The following is a 12,358-nucleotide window of genomic DNA, read 5'->3' as shown; positions in this document are numbered from 1 at the left end:
GGACAACTGCATTTCCTGGATGAGTTTCCTACTCTAGCTTCTGAATTGGTGCCTTGTTCAATGTACCCCAGAATTTCTTGGGAAAGATAATAGAAAGAAACCATTTTCTCATCACGTGGACTTCTTGGAATTGAAGGAACTTGTTGAATATTTTACAAACCACAGAATTAGCATGTCATCAAATACAGTATATATACAGTGGCAGAAGCAGATAGACCATCATCCTCCCAGCTTCACCTGCACTCTTGTCCTCCATCTAAGGTAAGAATTTCAGTCATACTATGACATAGTATTTTCATAATTTATTTAAAACTAAACTATACTGGAAATAATATAATTACTTAATATACAGTCTTTTGAAATTAAATATTTCAAAAGTAGTGATATTATTTTAAAAACTAGGCTTAAAATACAGAAATGTCTAAAAACATTTGGTAAAAATGACAATGACTATTGGCTTTACAAAAATGAGAAAATATAATAATAAATACAAGGCCAATGAATGATATAATGAGGAGACTGAGAATTGACTTCTTTAATAAACTCTTTTATTTGATTTACTTTTCTTTAGTAATAAAATGCATTCAGATTATATTATGGAAAAGGATATTTACTGGGCAACAATTACAAACAGCAAATTACATGTTTGTACTCAAGAAGATTACAACCATAAAACTTGTCTAGAGTCTTGGAATTCTTGATCTAGCTCATAATGTTTCACATGTGAGATATTAGTAATTGTGAAAATAGAGACAAAATCTTCCATTTGCAAAATAATTCTAGGAAGATCAGATATGACTTCGAAACCATGATTATGGAAATAAGATGAGCTGAAAGAAAAGTGTTTTATAGCGTATCAGGTAACATTAAAGTTTCAGTTTAAAGATAGGTACATAAAATGGTAAGAATAAAGTATAAGAATTGCAATGGGATTCTCCTTACATTCATAATCTACAAGGGTACAAACTTCTTTTAAACTAGAATGATTAAATCACATGGTAGCCCATGGAGGAGTCTTTAGACAAGGAAAGGTTCATAAGGAATTATACAGCATACATCCAAAAGGCCAAAACCAGCTTTTTACTAATAGAATAATTTCCACATTCATGTATTGGAAAGAATGCTTTGTAAACATATCTAAATTTTTATTTTTCATGCTGAGTTCACTCACCATCAACACAACAGTTTATGTACATTGTCTATCAATTCACTCTAGAAGTGAGGCTTCCTATTGCTGATGTCTTCACAATCTGTTCACTGTCTGGCCACGTGTTAATGCTAAATAGTTTGATTGTTAAAGTATTCCATAGTTATGACTCTTTCATAGTTTTGTAAGGCGTCCATACTCTTGTTAACAATAGACAGGTAACAAAGAAGAATGGAAGAGAGCAGTGAGCAGAAAGTACTGCTGGTGACTGCTGAAGTCTGAATTTGATGTTAGTAATAGGAGTTTTAGGAGGCAGAGTATAGTTTGACTTTAATTGACTGACTCATATCTTACAACTCCTTCATCTTTTAATTCACAGGACCAGAAAGCCATGAAGGTCTTCATTCTTGCCTGCCTTGTGGCACTTGCTTTTGCAAGTGAGGTATGTATAGAAACTTCCTATGTAATTAAGATGTAGTGAATGGTCTGGTCATTTGTAGACAGTAACAGGAGTGACAACTCTGTGTATAATTAATGGAGAACTTCAGATTTGTTTACTTAGTTCCTGCTTCTTTGAGATTCACGTGTTGTCCCAAAGTTCCTGTAGGCTCTCAAAGCTGGAACAAATGCTTATTGTGCTATTGTATCACCAGTTCCAAATGAAAAGTAAAGCAGACAAGAACCTAAACAAGGAAATAGAGATACATCAAGTAAATATGACTCCACAAAAGTAGACTCACACATGTGGCTTGAGTATCTCATTCTGGTGATAAAGTGTATGCATCTCTTTGATGACCAGGTCAAGTCTTACTGTGCTTGTCCAAAGGGAAATTCAGTGGAAGAGACATAATCAAGAATTGTGGCAGACTTGTAGGCATAAATAAAAAATGCTTAGTAGAAACTAAAATAGCTTCCATCTTCTCACTCATCAAAAATCATGCCCAAATTCATTTAATGTAGGAATGTACCAATAAGAAATTACTAAAATATCAGAGATAGCAAATATGTTTTCAAGATTCTAAAAGGCTCATAACTTTTTTTTGCTTTTTAAGTTTCTGAAAAGTGAATGACATAAAAGTCAAATAGGAAGCATGTTTAGTAGCAAGGTAGATACAGTCACTAATAAGAGTTTTATTTCTTTTTACAAAAGGAATCACTCAGCATATCCTCTGAGGTAAGATGTTTTATTGAGAAAATTTTCTAACCCTAAAGTAACTACATTTTAATGATCTGGAAGTCCTAATTGGATCTGTAAATTAACACATTTGTATTATTATTGGTTTTGCATACTGACAGCATTTCCAGCAGTGAGGGAAGGCAATTCTCACTCAGAGGCAACTTCTAGACTTAGAACAGTGAAGTGTTTCTTTTCTGTTGAATTACATTGTGTTGGCCATACTATAGCATATGTCTTTTTGGTAAATATACTGTGCATTGTATTAGGGGCAGAAAAATACCTAGATAGCTGCATATTCTAGAATTTATCAAGTTAGTTTCTTATTTGAAATGTTTCACTGGCTCTTCTACACCTTTTTATTTGAGAAGCTCACAATCATATTCTCCACCAAGAGCTCTCCCTAATTTAACATGAATTTTTAATATTTATCATGTGCTTTTTATAGACTGTTCAATGGCTAGCAGCTACAGTTCAAACTAAAGACAGACGCTAATAGAAATAGATACTTGTTCTATACTGGGTAGGCCTTCTTGCATTTGGTTATTAAAGTTGTCATTAGATAAATAAAAAAGTGAGATGCAATATAGTCCTAAATGTACCTGAAAGAAATAGATGTCTTTACTTTGAACTATTTATTTGTATGTGTTGCCATTTGTTTATTAGCGGATACAAATATATACATTTCTCTTCAGAATTCTACAAATGCCTCAGAGGAAGTATTTATTTCTCATAGTTTATTTGGAGGCTGGCATATTAGCAAGTATATACTACAGTAGGTACTCTTAGCTGTCATTAGACTGTATTTTCAACTCTGTTTGTGTGTTTGGTTTTAAGAATTAAATGGGATTTAAAGATCATTTGTAACCAGAGAAAGAATTATGGTTGTAAAGGGAATTAGCACTGTTTAGATATCTCTTTATATATATTCTGTGCTGACTAATTCACTTTTATTTCTTGACTGCATTCATCTTTCTCATATACAATCGGTTTATACAAAATGTTTTAAATAGTTTAAATATAAAGTTTCATCAATTTTCCTATCGGTAACCTATTAATATAGCCTACCAAATACCTTAATTTTAATACTATTTACTCAGTAAAAATTAATGTTTTGTATTTTTCTGTAGGAATCTACTGAAAATATCAGTGAGGTAATTTATTTAATTAATAAATGCCATTATATTTACTATCCATGCTTTTTCATGAAGATGAAACCTTTGAGATTTTTAATGTACACGTTGTTTCTAACAGAAACTTCAGATGGTAGAACAAATGGAACAGCTGCAAGCAAAGGTAATTTATGTCTTGATTTTGTGACATGTAATGACAGAAAATAATTATACCATGTATGTTCATAGCAATCAGTGGGCACACACCACCACTGCTATGAAAGCACACTCAGGTGTCAATGCATTTTCTAAATCATGACTGCAGTTACTAGTGGTGTTATCTGTTCTTAATAATTAACACAATCATTTCCCCAGTAGAAACAATGTTCCTTTTATTTTCTAAATGAATATTGTGATGAAAGGACACACTGAGAATGTGGCAGGAATCCTTAACTTTTTCTTCACCTGTAAACTAAACACATTCTTAAACTGTTTCCATGAATGTAGTTAATTGGCCTTTAGTTAATTCCCATTTGGTTTATGAAAACATTTGTACTTGATGTTTACCTAGTCGTAAGGGCATTTCTACTTCAAAGATAAGTGGAGCAAGATATAGAACAACTGAATGGGCCACTGCTTAAGCTGTACAGTATAAGAGGTTGCCTTCTAGCCGGGCGTTGGTGGCACACACCTTTAATCCCAGCACTCGGGATGCAGAGGCAGGGAGATCTCTGGGAGTTCGAGGCCAGCCTGGTCTACAGAAAGAGTTCCAGGACAGCCTCCAAAACAATAAAGAGAAACCCTGTCTCGAAAAAACAAAACAACAAAAAAAGAGGTTGCCTTCAAATCAATTTTCTTAATAGTATCAAGTTTAATTTTGATAGTTTATTTTCTTTAGTAAATTGATTGTTGCTCCCATTTTTCATGTCAAATTAAAATTTTAAAAATTGATACCTCTTGAAAAGGTTAAGAAAACTGTTCCTACCAAGGGAAGCCATTCTATAACTTGACCAAAATATTAAGTGGCTCACAGAATTTAGCACATATTAAGGCTGATTTTTACTTAAAATCAAATAAATTAAACTTTAGCATTGTCCCATTAAACATTTTAAAATTAATTTGCCTTCAACTGTACACAAACAGTTAGTTCTGTTATCAATCTACAAAAGTTGAGAAATCGACGCTCTTTCATACCTAAGAATATATAATGACAGATGTAGAAATGGCTTGGGAAAATGTTAAAAGATCCTAAAAAATTCTGAACATCAATTGCATTTTGCACCATAATTCTTCTATGAGTAGACTAGGTTAGGGTGAAATCTCTAATAACACTTTATTTATTTTCTTAATGTGACCCAAGAGAATGTCTTCTTATTTTGTGTATGTTTCAAGAATACGTTCGTATCACTTCTTATTCTGTACCCCAGGCTTGCCTAGATTGCACCATTTAGCTTACGTTGGTCTATAGCAATCCTCCTTCCCAAGATACCAACTGACAGATTTATAGGCATTAGACACCATACCCAGCTAGGCTAAGATAGTCTTTTAAGCAAACGAAAAATGGTAATTCCTTAAGCAAATCCATTCCTTTGTTCAATTATCATTAGCTAAAAGATTATTAAATAAATTGAAAAAGATAATGTTGCTGAACTGTGGACTGAAAGGTTCTCTTCTTTCTAGGGTGTGCTCCAGAATAAAGTTCACTCCTTCATCCAGTCGCAGCCTCAGGGCTTTCCTTACCAACAGCCCATCTCTTGCACTCCCCTTGCACAAAATGCCCAGTCTATTGCTCAAGCCTCTGTGGTGCCTTCTCTTGGGCCTGTCATTTCTCCTGAAGTGGAAGCCTTCCTCAAAACTAAAGTTGCCATCCTTCCCAAGCACAAAGCCATACCCTCTCTTAACTCTGAAACTCTGCTCTCTCTCTTTAACCCTCAAGTCCTCAGTTCTGCTACTCTTGCAAATCAGCACATCCCTCAGTCTCAGGTCCAGCTCCTGGCACAAGTCCTGCAGGCTTTCCCCCAGACTTCTGTGGCTTCTTCTCACACCCAGCTGTCTCTTCCTCAGTCCAAAGTTCTGTACCTTCTCCAGCAAGTAGCACCCTTCCTTCAAAGAGATATGTCTTCCCAAACTCTCCTGCAGTTCCTAGACCTTCTGCTTAACCCCACTCTCCAGGTTTCTACCAATGAACAACCTCATCCCATCACTGTAAGTCTAAATTTACTTCCTTTTAAATTCCCTTTGAAATGTGCATATGATGACATTAATAGAAGAAATGAGAGCTCTAGAATGGAAGAAAAGATATATGATTCTTTAATAAACTGATGATCTTCAATATGAACTATAAACTAGAATCACCTGAAGATCTTCACTTCAACATAATTTCCAGTGCTTAGTGCCTTACAGATTTTGATATAAGTGTTATGATTGAAAGGCAAAAGTAATGGCCTGTTGGAAATAGACAATTACAAGAAAGGTGATTTAACTGATCAACTTGGAATTCTGACTTAAAGAATACTAAGGTTGAGTAAAACACATTTAAACTTGGCAGTTTATCAGATTTGAATACCAAATTTTCTTTCACAGAGTTCTAAAATCTCCTTGTGCATATATATTATTCACATATTACAGTTTATTTTTTCTTTTGAGCATATATACATGGAATCAAAAGATTGAGTTGTTTCATTAGTTACACAGAACCCATTTTAGGTAGGTGTTACACTAAGAGGGAAAATGTATAGTTATTTACTTTTATTTGTTTGCATTTAAGGTCTAAGAGGATTTCCAGGTTAATTAATAGTCCTTCCTCATTTTTGGTAAGTTTCTGGAAATTGAAGATTAGAATGACTATTTTTGTAGTTCACATATTTTCATATTTCATTTAAGTGAATGCTTTGTAGCTTTTGCTATAGGTCAATTTTCATTTCAATGCTTACCTTATGTTTTGTAAATTTTATTATTACTGCATATAAAATTATTTTTTAATTCATGATTCACATGCAAATTACTCAGTCCAGGTACTAAAAAGGAACAATAGAAAGAGAATATAGATTTGGTATTCTAAATTACAAAACCATTTAGGGCTGATTAAAGGATAAACATTTTGTAACTATTTCTTGTGAGCTGGTATGCCATTGAGTAGGAGTTATATGCCTCTAGGGAAAAGAACCTATAGTACCTTTGTAAAACAATTGTGCTTTATTTATTTTTTCTGCTACAAATGGTGAGAGGTGAATTAATATAAATCCATGATTCTCAACATGTGGGTCGTGACTTCATTGTGAATGAAGGGCCCTTATACAAGAATCACATTTCAGATATCCTGCATATTGAAAATTTACATTACAATTTATAATAGCAGCAACATCGTAGTCATGAAGTAGCAATGAAATAATTTTACCATTGGGTTCACCACAACATGAGGAACTGTACTAAAGGGTCACAGTATTAGGAAGGTTGAGATCCACTGATTTAACAAAACAAAACTAATTCTACATCCTTTCTTTCACAGAATTGACTGAGACTGGAAATGCAAGAACATTTTCATGTTTGGATCATGCTACAAAATAATGATATATTTTTGAATGAATCTACATGGACAAAAGAAATTTTATTCTTTTATTTATTCTATGTATTATATGGTATTCATTCCATTTGAATTTGACTCATGAACTCTTTAAGCTTTCCAATTGTATTTCAAATATTATAAAAGCTCCATATTGAGTTGAAAATGCATGTCAATAATGTATTCAAAATAGTTTGTAGAATTGGACCTACTATTAATTCTTTGAGAACCTATTTCCTTTCCAGTCTTTTCAATAAATAATCTTTTCGGCATACTTAAATTGTCTTTATTGTAATTTTTTAAACTTTCTAAGGATTACTCATTATAAACTTATTATGGACATTAAAATTATCATATAACTAACTCATGAGGGGATGAACACTAGTATTGCTTGAATCTGAAGGCTGAGGCTTGATAGCCAAGAGTCTGAGGCTAAGTTAGCCTACATAATGAATTCTAGGTGGTTTGAACTTTCAGGTAGCACCTTGTCTAAAAGCAAACAAAATAAATCAAAAATAAATTTAAAGAAAACTAAACGAGGAAAAAATAGATATAACACTGATAAATGTGAAAGAACATTCTGAAATCAAGTACAATGTTTTTTTTCCAATACAATGTTTTAAAATGATAACTAAACAAGAATCAAGGTTCCGAGGAAAATTTAGATTGATGTGTATCCCATTTGTTACTGGAAATCTTGGCTTATACATTTATTCTTGTGTAATTATTGTAACTGTGACTTTCCCTGAAATAGATCCTATACTGGGTGGTAAACTTTTTAATCCCTGTAGAAAGTAATTAGAAATGTGGAACCTGTGTCACACCTGTGTCACACAGAAGCTAAGTGATACTCTGTGAGATGTTTATCCTCTCAAAACTTAAATTTCCATATCTGTGATGTATTGCCAAGAATTTCACTGAAGTTTTTATAGGGCATTAGCGACTTGTTAAAGAACCACAGAGTATAGTAAAATTTCCCTGTGCCTCTATGCCACATCAAATCCAGTAGATTCTGTGTGACAAGTTCCACAGACTGAGGCAACAACTTCAACAGAAGGAAGTCTCCTTGAAAAGTTGTGAAAACTCTCAGCTGGAGAAAAATATTGGGCTGTGATTCTCATGGCAATCTCTGTTTGTCCTTTTATTCTTTTTTTTTCACATTAACGAAATGTTCCTAAAAGCCTATGCTGACATTATAAACAAAAGAAACCATCCCCTGAGATGGGGTCACTAGCCATGACCTCATCTCTGAAAAAAACAGCACTTTCCAAATCATTCATGTCATTCACATAAGTACAAATAGTAAAAACTTTCCCAACAATAAAATTTCATATGGCTGTATATGTGTCATCGAAAGTGGGCTTAAGTGTCTGGTAAAGAAAGCTTTTACTAAGAGTCAAAATAGCTCAATATTTCAAAAAACTCACAAGAATTATGTAAGAGATATTAAACAATAACTGACAATAAAATATATTAATTTGATTTCAGAAATATATGCTTAGCCTCAGATGATCTATGTTAACCAAGGACAATTTTGTATTTTGATTAACTCTGGATGATGTCATGTTTTGGATTTCTGCATCACTGTGCCAAGTAACAATAATGTCATATGTTTGGGTTTGTTTAACAAAACACATCTTCTGAGAAAATATCTCTATAAAAAGTCTTGTTTGAGAACTGAAAAATATATTCAGATTCTAACTGCCTCTATGTTTGTTTTTGTTTGTCACTGCTAGATTCTTACCCACCTAGTCTTCAAGGACCCCTCATGACAGCGACTGCCATAGCCGCTGGGGTAGTCCATGGCTTCTCTGCACTTCCAGTGTCTTTACATTAGCAAACCTGTTGTCTACCACAACCAGAGCTTTATAGCTGCAATTGCCCAGTGAAATGCACTGATCACAATTATCTATGGCCATACAGTGACAGTTCCATTGTGATGAATTCTCTCTCTTTTTATGACTACTTTTTTCATTAATACAATATTTATTTCATTTATACATTTTTCATTATACATTCCATCTCCGGAATCTTGTTAACTTCAGTGTTTCCCTTGTGTTATTATACTATAATTGTAGTGAAAACCTTATATATGTGAAAATGTGTATCATAAAAGGAAGATCTCTTTCATGTAGAACTTATAAATTGTTCCCATTTCTTTATTTCACTCAAGACAGTCCTTTAAATTATAAACCCACGCCAGGTAGTTTTACTTGTCACACACACACACAAAATATTTTGAAGGCTTCCAACAGTTGTTGTCTCACCTGCTTTAAATTATCTAGTTTCTCTGTGATATTTGGTAAAGTTGAATATCCTTATTATTTAAATATACTTCTCTTCATTTGAAATATCCAACCATAGTAGCATTTGATTTACCATAACTCACCTGCTACTCTCATTCATCCTTGTTTAAGTTTTGCTACCACACAGTACTCTATGCATGGGTCTGACCCTGAGTGATCACCATCAGCTTGTCAAATCTTATTAAAACCTGAGAAAAGTTTCACCTACCATCTCAAACTTACTCCAGTAGACACGAACTTATGTCCCTTAGCTACATTCTTGACTTAACATTTCAGTGTTTAGTAAGTATCTTATGCTGTCATGGACAAATTTTCATCTGGAATCCTTCCCAATTATCTTGTTCCTCAATCTTCCCACATAATTAGAAGACCTACAGTCTATTCTGTTACACAAACTGCAAACTTAGCAATCATTATGAACTAATCCCTTTTATTCACTGTTAATACCAGATAGCAGTGTTATTGAAAACCTGTGTCCTACCAGAATATCACATTTTAACTTTATTTTGAAATCTGATCAAGTGACATCGTGTTCATATAGATTTGGCAGTTAATTCAAAATAACATCTATTCTTATGAGATAATAAAATAAAAGTCATAACCATAAAGAGAACATCTACTACAATGGAGATGGGGAGTAGGATATTGATGCTGCAAGTAAAGAAAGACAAATACAGCTGACATCACAAGCTAAGAAAGAGATTTGGAATACTTACATTTAGATCTGGTCAAGAGATCAAAGACACATTGGCATCTTATTTTTTAGTTAAGCTTCTAGTTTTAATAATTTTGTTTCTCAAAGTTGCATGTAAAGGAGTAGAGGGTATGGACACAGTCTATGTAAGTATGATTTCTAGGTTTAAATGGGAGCACCACATGCTTACTTAAACATAACTTTTCTGAATTATTTTATTTTTCTGTCCTAGTAGCCTAATCTTTAAAATGTAATTATCAGTTTATTTTTAACGTTGTGGTATTCACTTAAAAATCAGTACATGAAAGACTAATAAAATCCTGATTGACAGAAGTGTGGTGTATAACTGTCAATTATTAGTCATAAACCACTGAAAATCTGATTAAAATACCTATTACATTACTCATATATACTATAGCTGTTGTAAAGATATTGCATTTGTAATTAAAATTTCCCCAAAGACATTTCATTTCAAAGTTCATAACACCATAGGATAACTAGTTTTTTTATGGGAATGTATTTGTCTGATTTTTTATTAGTTCTTTTAGAATTCAGTACAAAATATTTTGTTCATTTTTCACCCCTGTCCTCCCTATACTCTTCTCAGATCTACCTCTATTTGCCAACCCACTGAAATGCATTATATCATTTTATTTTAATCTATCAAGTCCAATTTATGCTTCCCATCTACTCTTGGATCTGTGGGCCATCACTGGAGGATGGTCAACCAATAAGGGTCTGCACACTTAAAAAGATGATTCTCCTCTCAGCAGCTATCAGATGTAAGATCTGCTTAGCCAGAGATGTGGGTTCCAGCTCTACTCCCCTCTTGTTCCTCAGATTTTATTTGACTTGAGATTGCATAGGACTTGCTCATGCTGTCTCAAACATTGAAAGTTAAGAGCTGCAGCTTCCATGAACTCAATGACATCTTTGGAGGTTCCTTGTCTCACAATTTTGTGTCAGGATTATTCTTTGATTTTAAAAAACTTATCTGGTTATTTCAAATATAGGGTAAGAATATATATACATAACTATGTGTACATTATGTCTGCATTATGGCTTCTAGTTTAGTGTTTTAATGGGATTTCTGATGTGTGAATGAATAGGTCTCAGTTTCTTGTGCCTTCTCTTGGGCCATTTTCCTTCTGTTTGTTTATTTTGTTCAATTCCAAAGTGTTAGTAGTTGTATTATATTCTTTTCTTTTTTTTTAGGATAGAAGCCTGATAGTTTTGTACTAAGAGACAGGAAGGAAATGGGAGTTGAGGAGGTAAGAAACTATAAGGAGTAGAGGGGAGAAGATTGTAATTGGGATATATAGTATGTGAGAAAAATATTTTCAACAAAAATGTATGTATAGAAAGTTTCATACATTATAACAAATGGTGGAATAGAGAAGATTATAAGATAAAGATTGATATAGGAGTGGCAGTTCTCATCATACTTCTAGTACTAGAGTACTAATCTAATTATTGGGGAAATCAAGAAATAGAAATATAAGGTAGATAGATTATGTATATGCAGAATATGTGGCTATTAAAATGAATCTAATCAATATTCTTGATCTTAAAAGTGAGTTTAATAAGTTTTTACAAAATCAACAATAAATATAATAGCAAAACTCTAACAAATCTATAAAACAAATAACAAATGTAAAAAGTCAGATGCAAGATAAGATACATACAATAATGGAAATGCTAATGGATTAAATCATATATCTTTAAGTAACTAGGCAGATATATTGTGCTCATACTTTGAAAGACACAATATAGTGAAAACATTAATTATTACCATACTGATCTCTAGCTTCAGGTACTATTCATTTTACTTTATTTTAGGAATAAATTTCTTGTGAACATTTATCATATTCATAAAAAGCCAACTTTGAACAATAATTATCTTTTTCTTATTTAAAGCATTTTCATTTAAGAAATTATTTTTCATTTTACATACCAACCCTAGTTCCCCTTCTCTCCAATTCTCCTGCCAACTCCCCATCCATTCCTCAGTGTGGTTAAGGCCTTCCTTCAGAAATCAACCAAGTCTGGAATACAAAGTTGAGGCAGAACCAAGCTCCTCACCTCTGTATCGAGGCTAGAAAAGCATTCCAACATAGGAAATGGGTTACAAAAAGCCAGATAATGCACCAGAATAGGTCCTAGACCCACGGCTAGGACTCTCACCACCCAAAAGATAAAGCCACATAACTGTCACCCACATTGAGAAGGCCTAGGTTGATCCCATGCAGGTTCCCTAGCTGTCAGTCCTTAGTCTTGGAGCTCCCCCTAGCTCTGATCTCTTTAGTTTTCTCCATTATGCTCTTGACACCCTCTTGTTCATATGATCCCTCCTCCCTCTCTTC

The 12,358-nt window shown here is 33.4% G+C and overlaps 1 protein-coding gene across 1 annotated transcript; it reads left to right on the top strand.

Annotated features, from left to right (window-relative positions):
• Positions 1–212: 212 nt before the first annotated feature.
• On the top strand, positions 213–7,261 carry Csn2 (casein beta). Its single transcript, XM_021226018.2, has 8 exons — positions 213–261; positions 1,527–1,589; positions 2,298–2,321; positions 3,452–3,475; positions 3,576–3,617; positions 5,114–5,638; positions 6,201–6,246; positions 6,942–7,261. Exons 2-7 carry the CDS (start codon positions 1,539–1,541, stop codon positions 6,204–6,206), a joined length of 672 nt encoding a protein of 223 aa, XP_021081677.1. The 5' UTR covers positions 213–261; positions 1,527–1,538; the 3' UTR covers positions 6,207–6,246; positions 6,942–7,261.
• The last annotated feature ends 5,097 nt before the right edge of the window (positions 7,262–12,358 follow it).

The sequence above is a fragment of the Mesocricetus auratus genome, unplaced genomic scaffold (genome assembly GCF_017639785.1).
Source record: "Mesocricetus auratus isolate SY011 unplaced genomic scaffold, BCM_Maur_2.0 Super-Scaffold_100006, whole genome shotgun sequence".
Lineage (NCBI taxonomy): Eukaryota > Metazoa > Chordata > Mammalia > Rodentia > Cricetidae > Mesocricetus > Mesocricetus auratus.
Note: the sequence above shows the minus strand (reverse complement) of the source record. Positions and strands in the feature narration are given on the sequence as shown.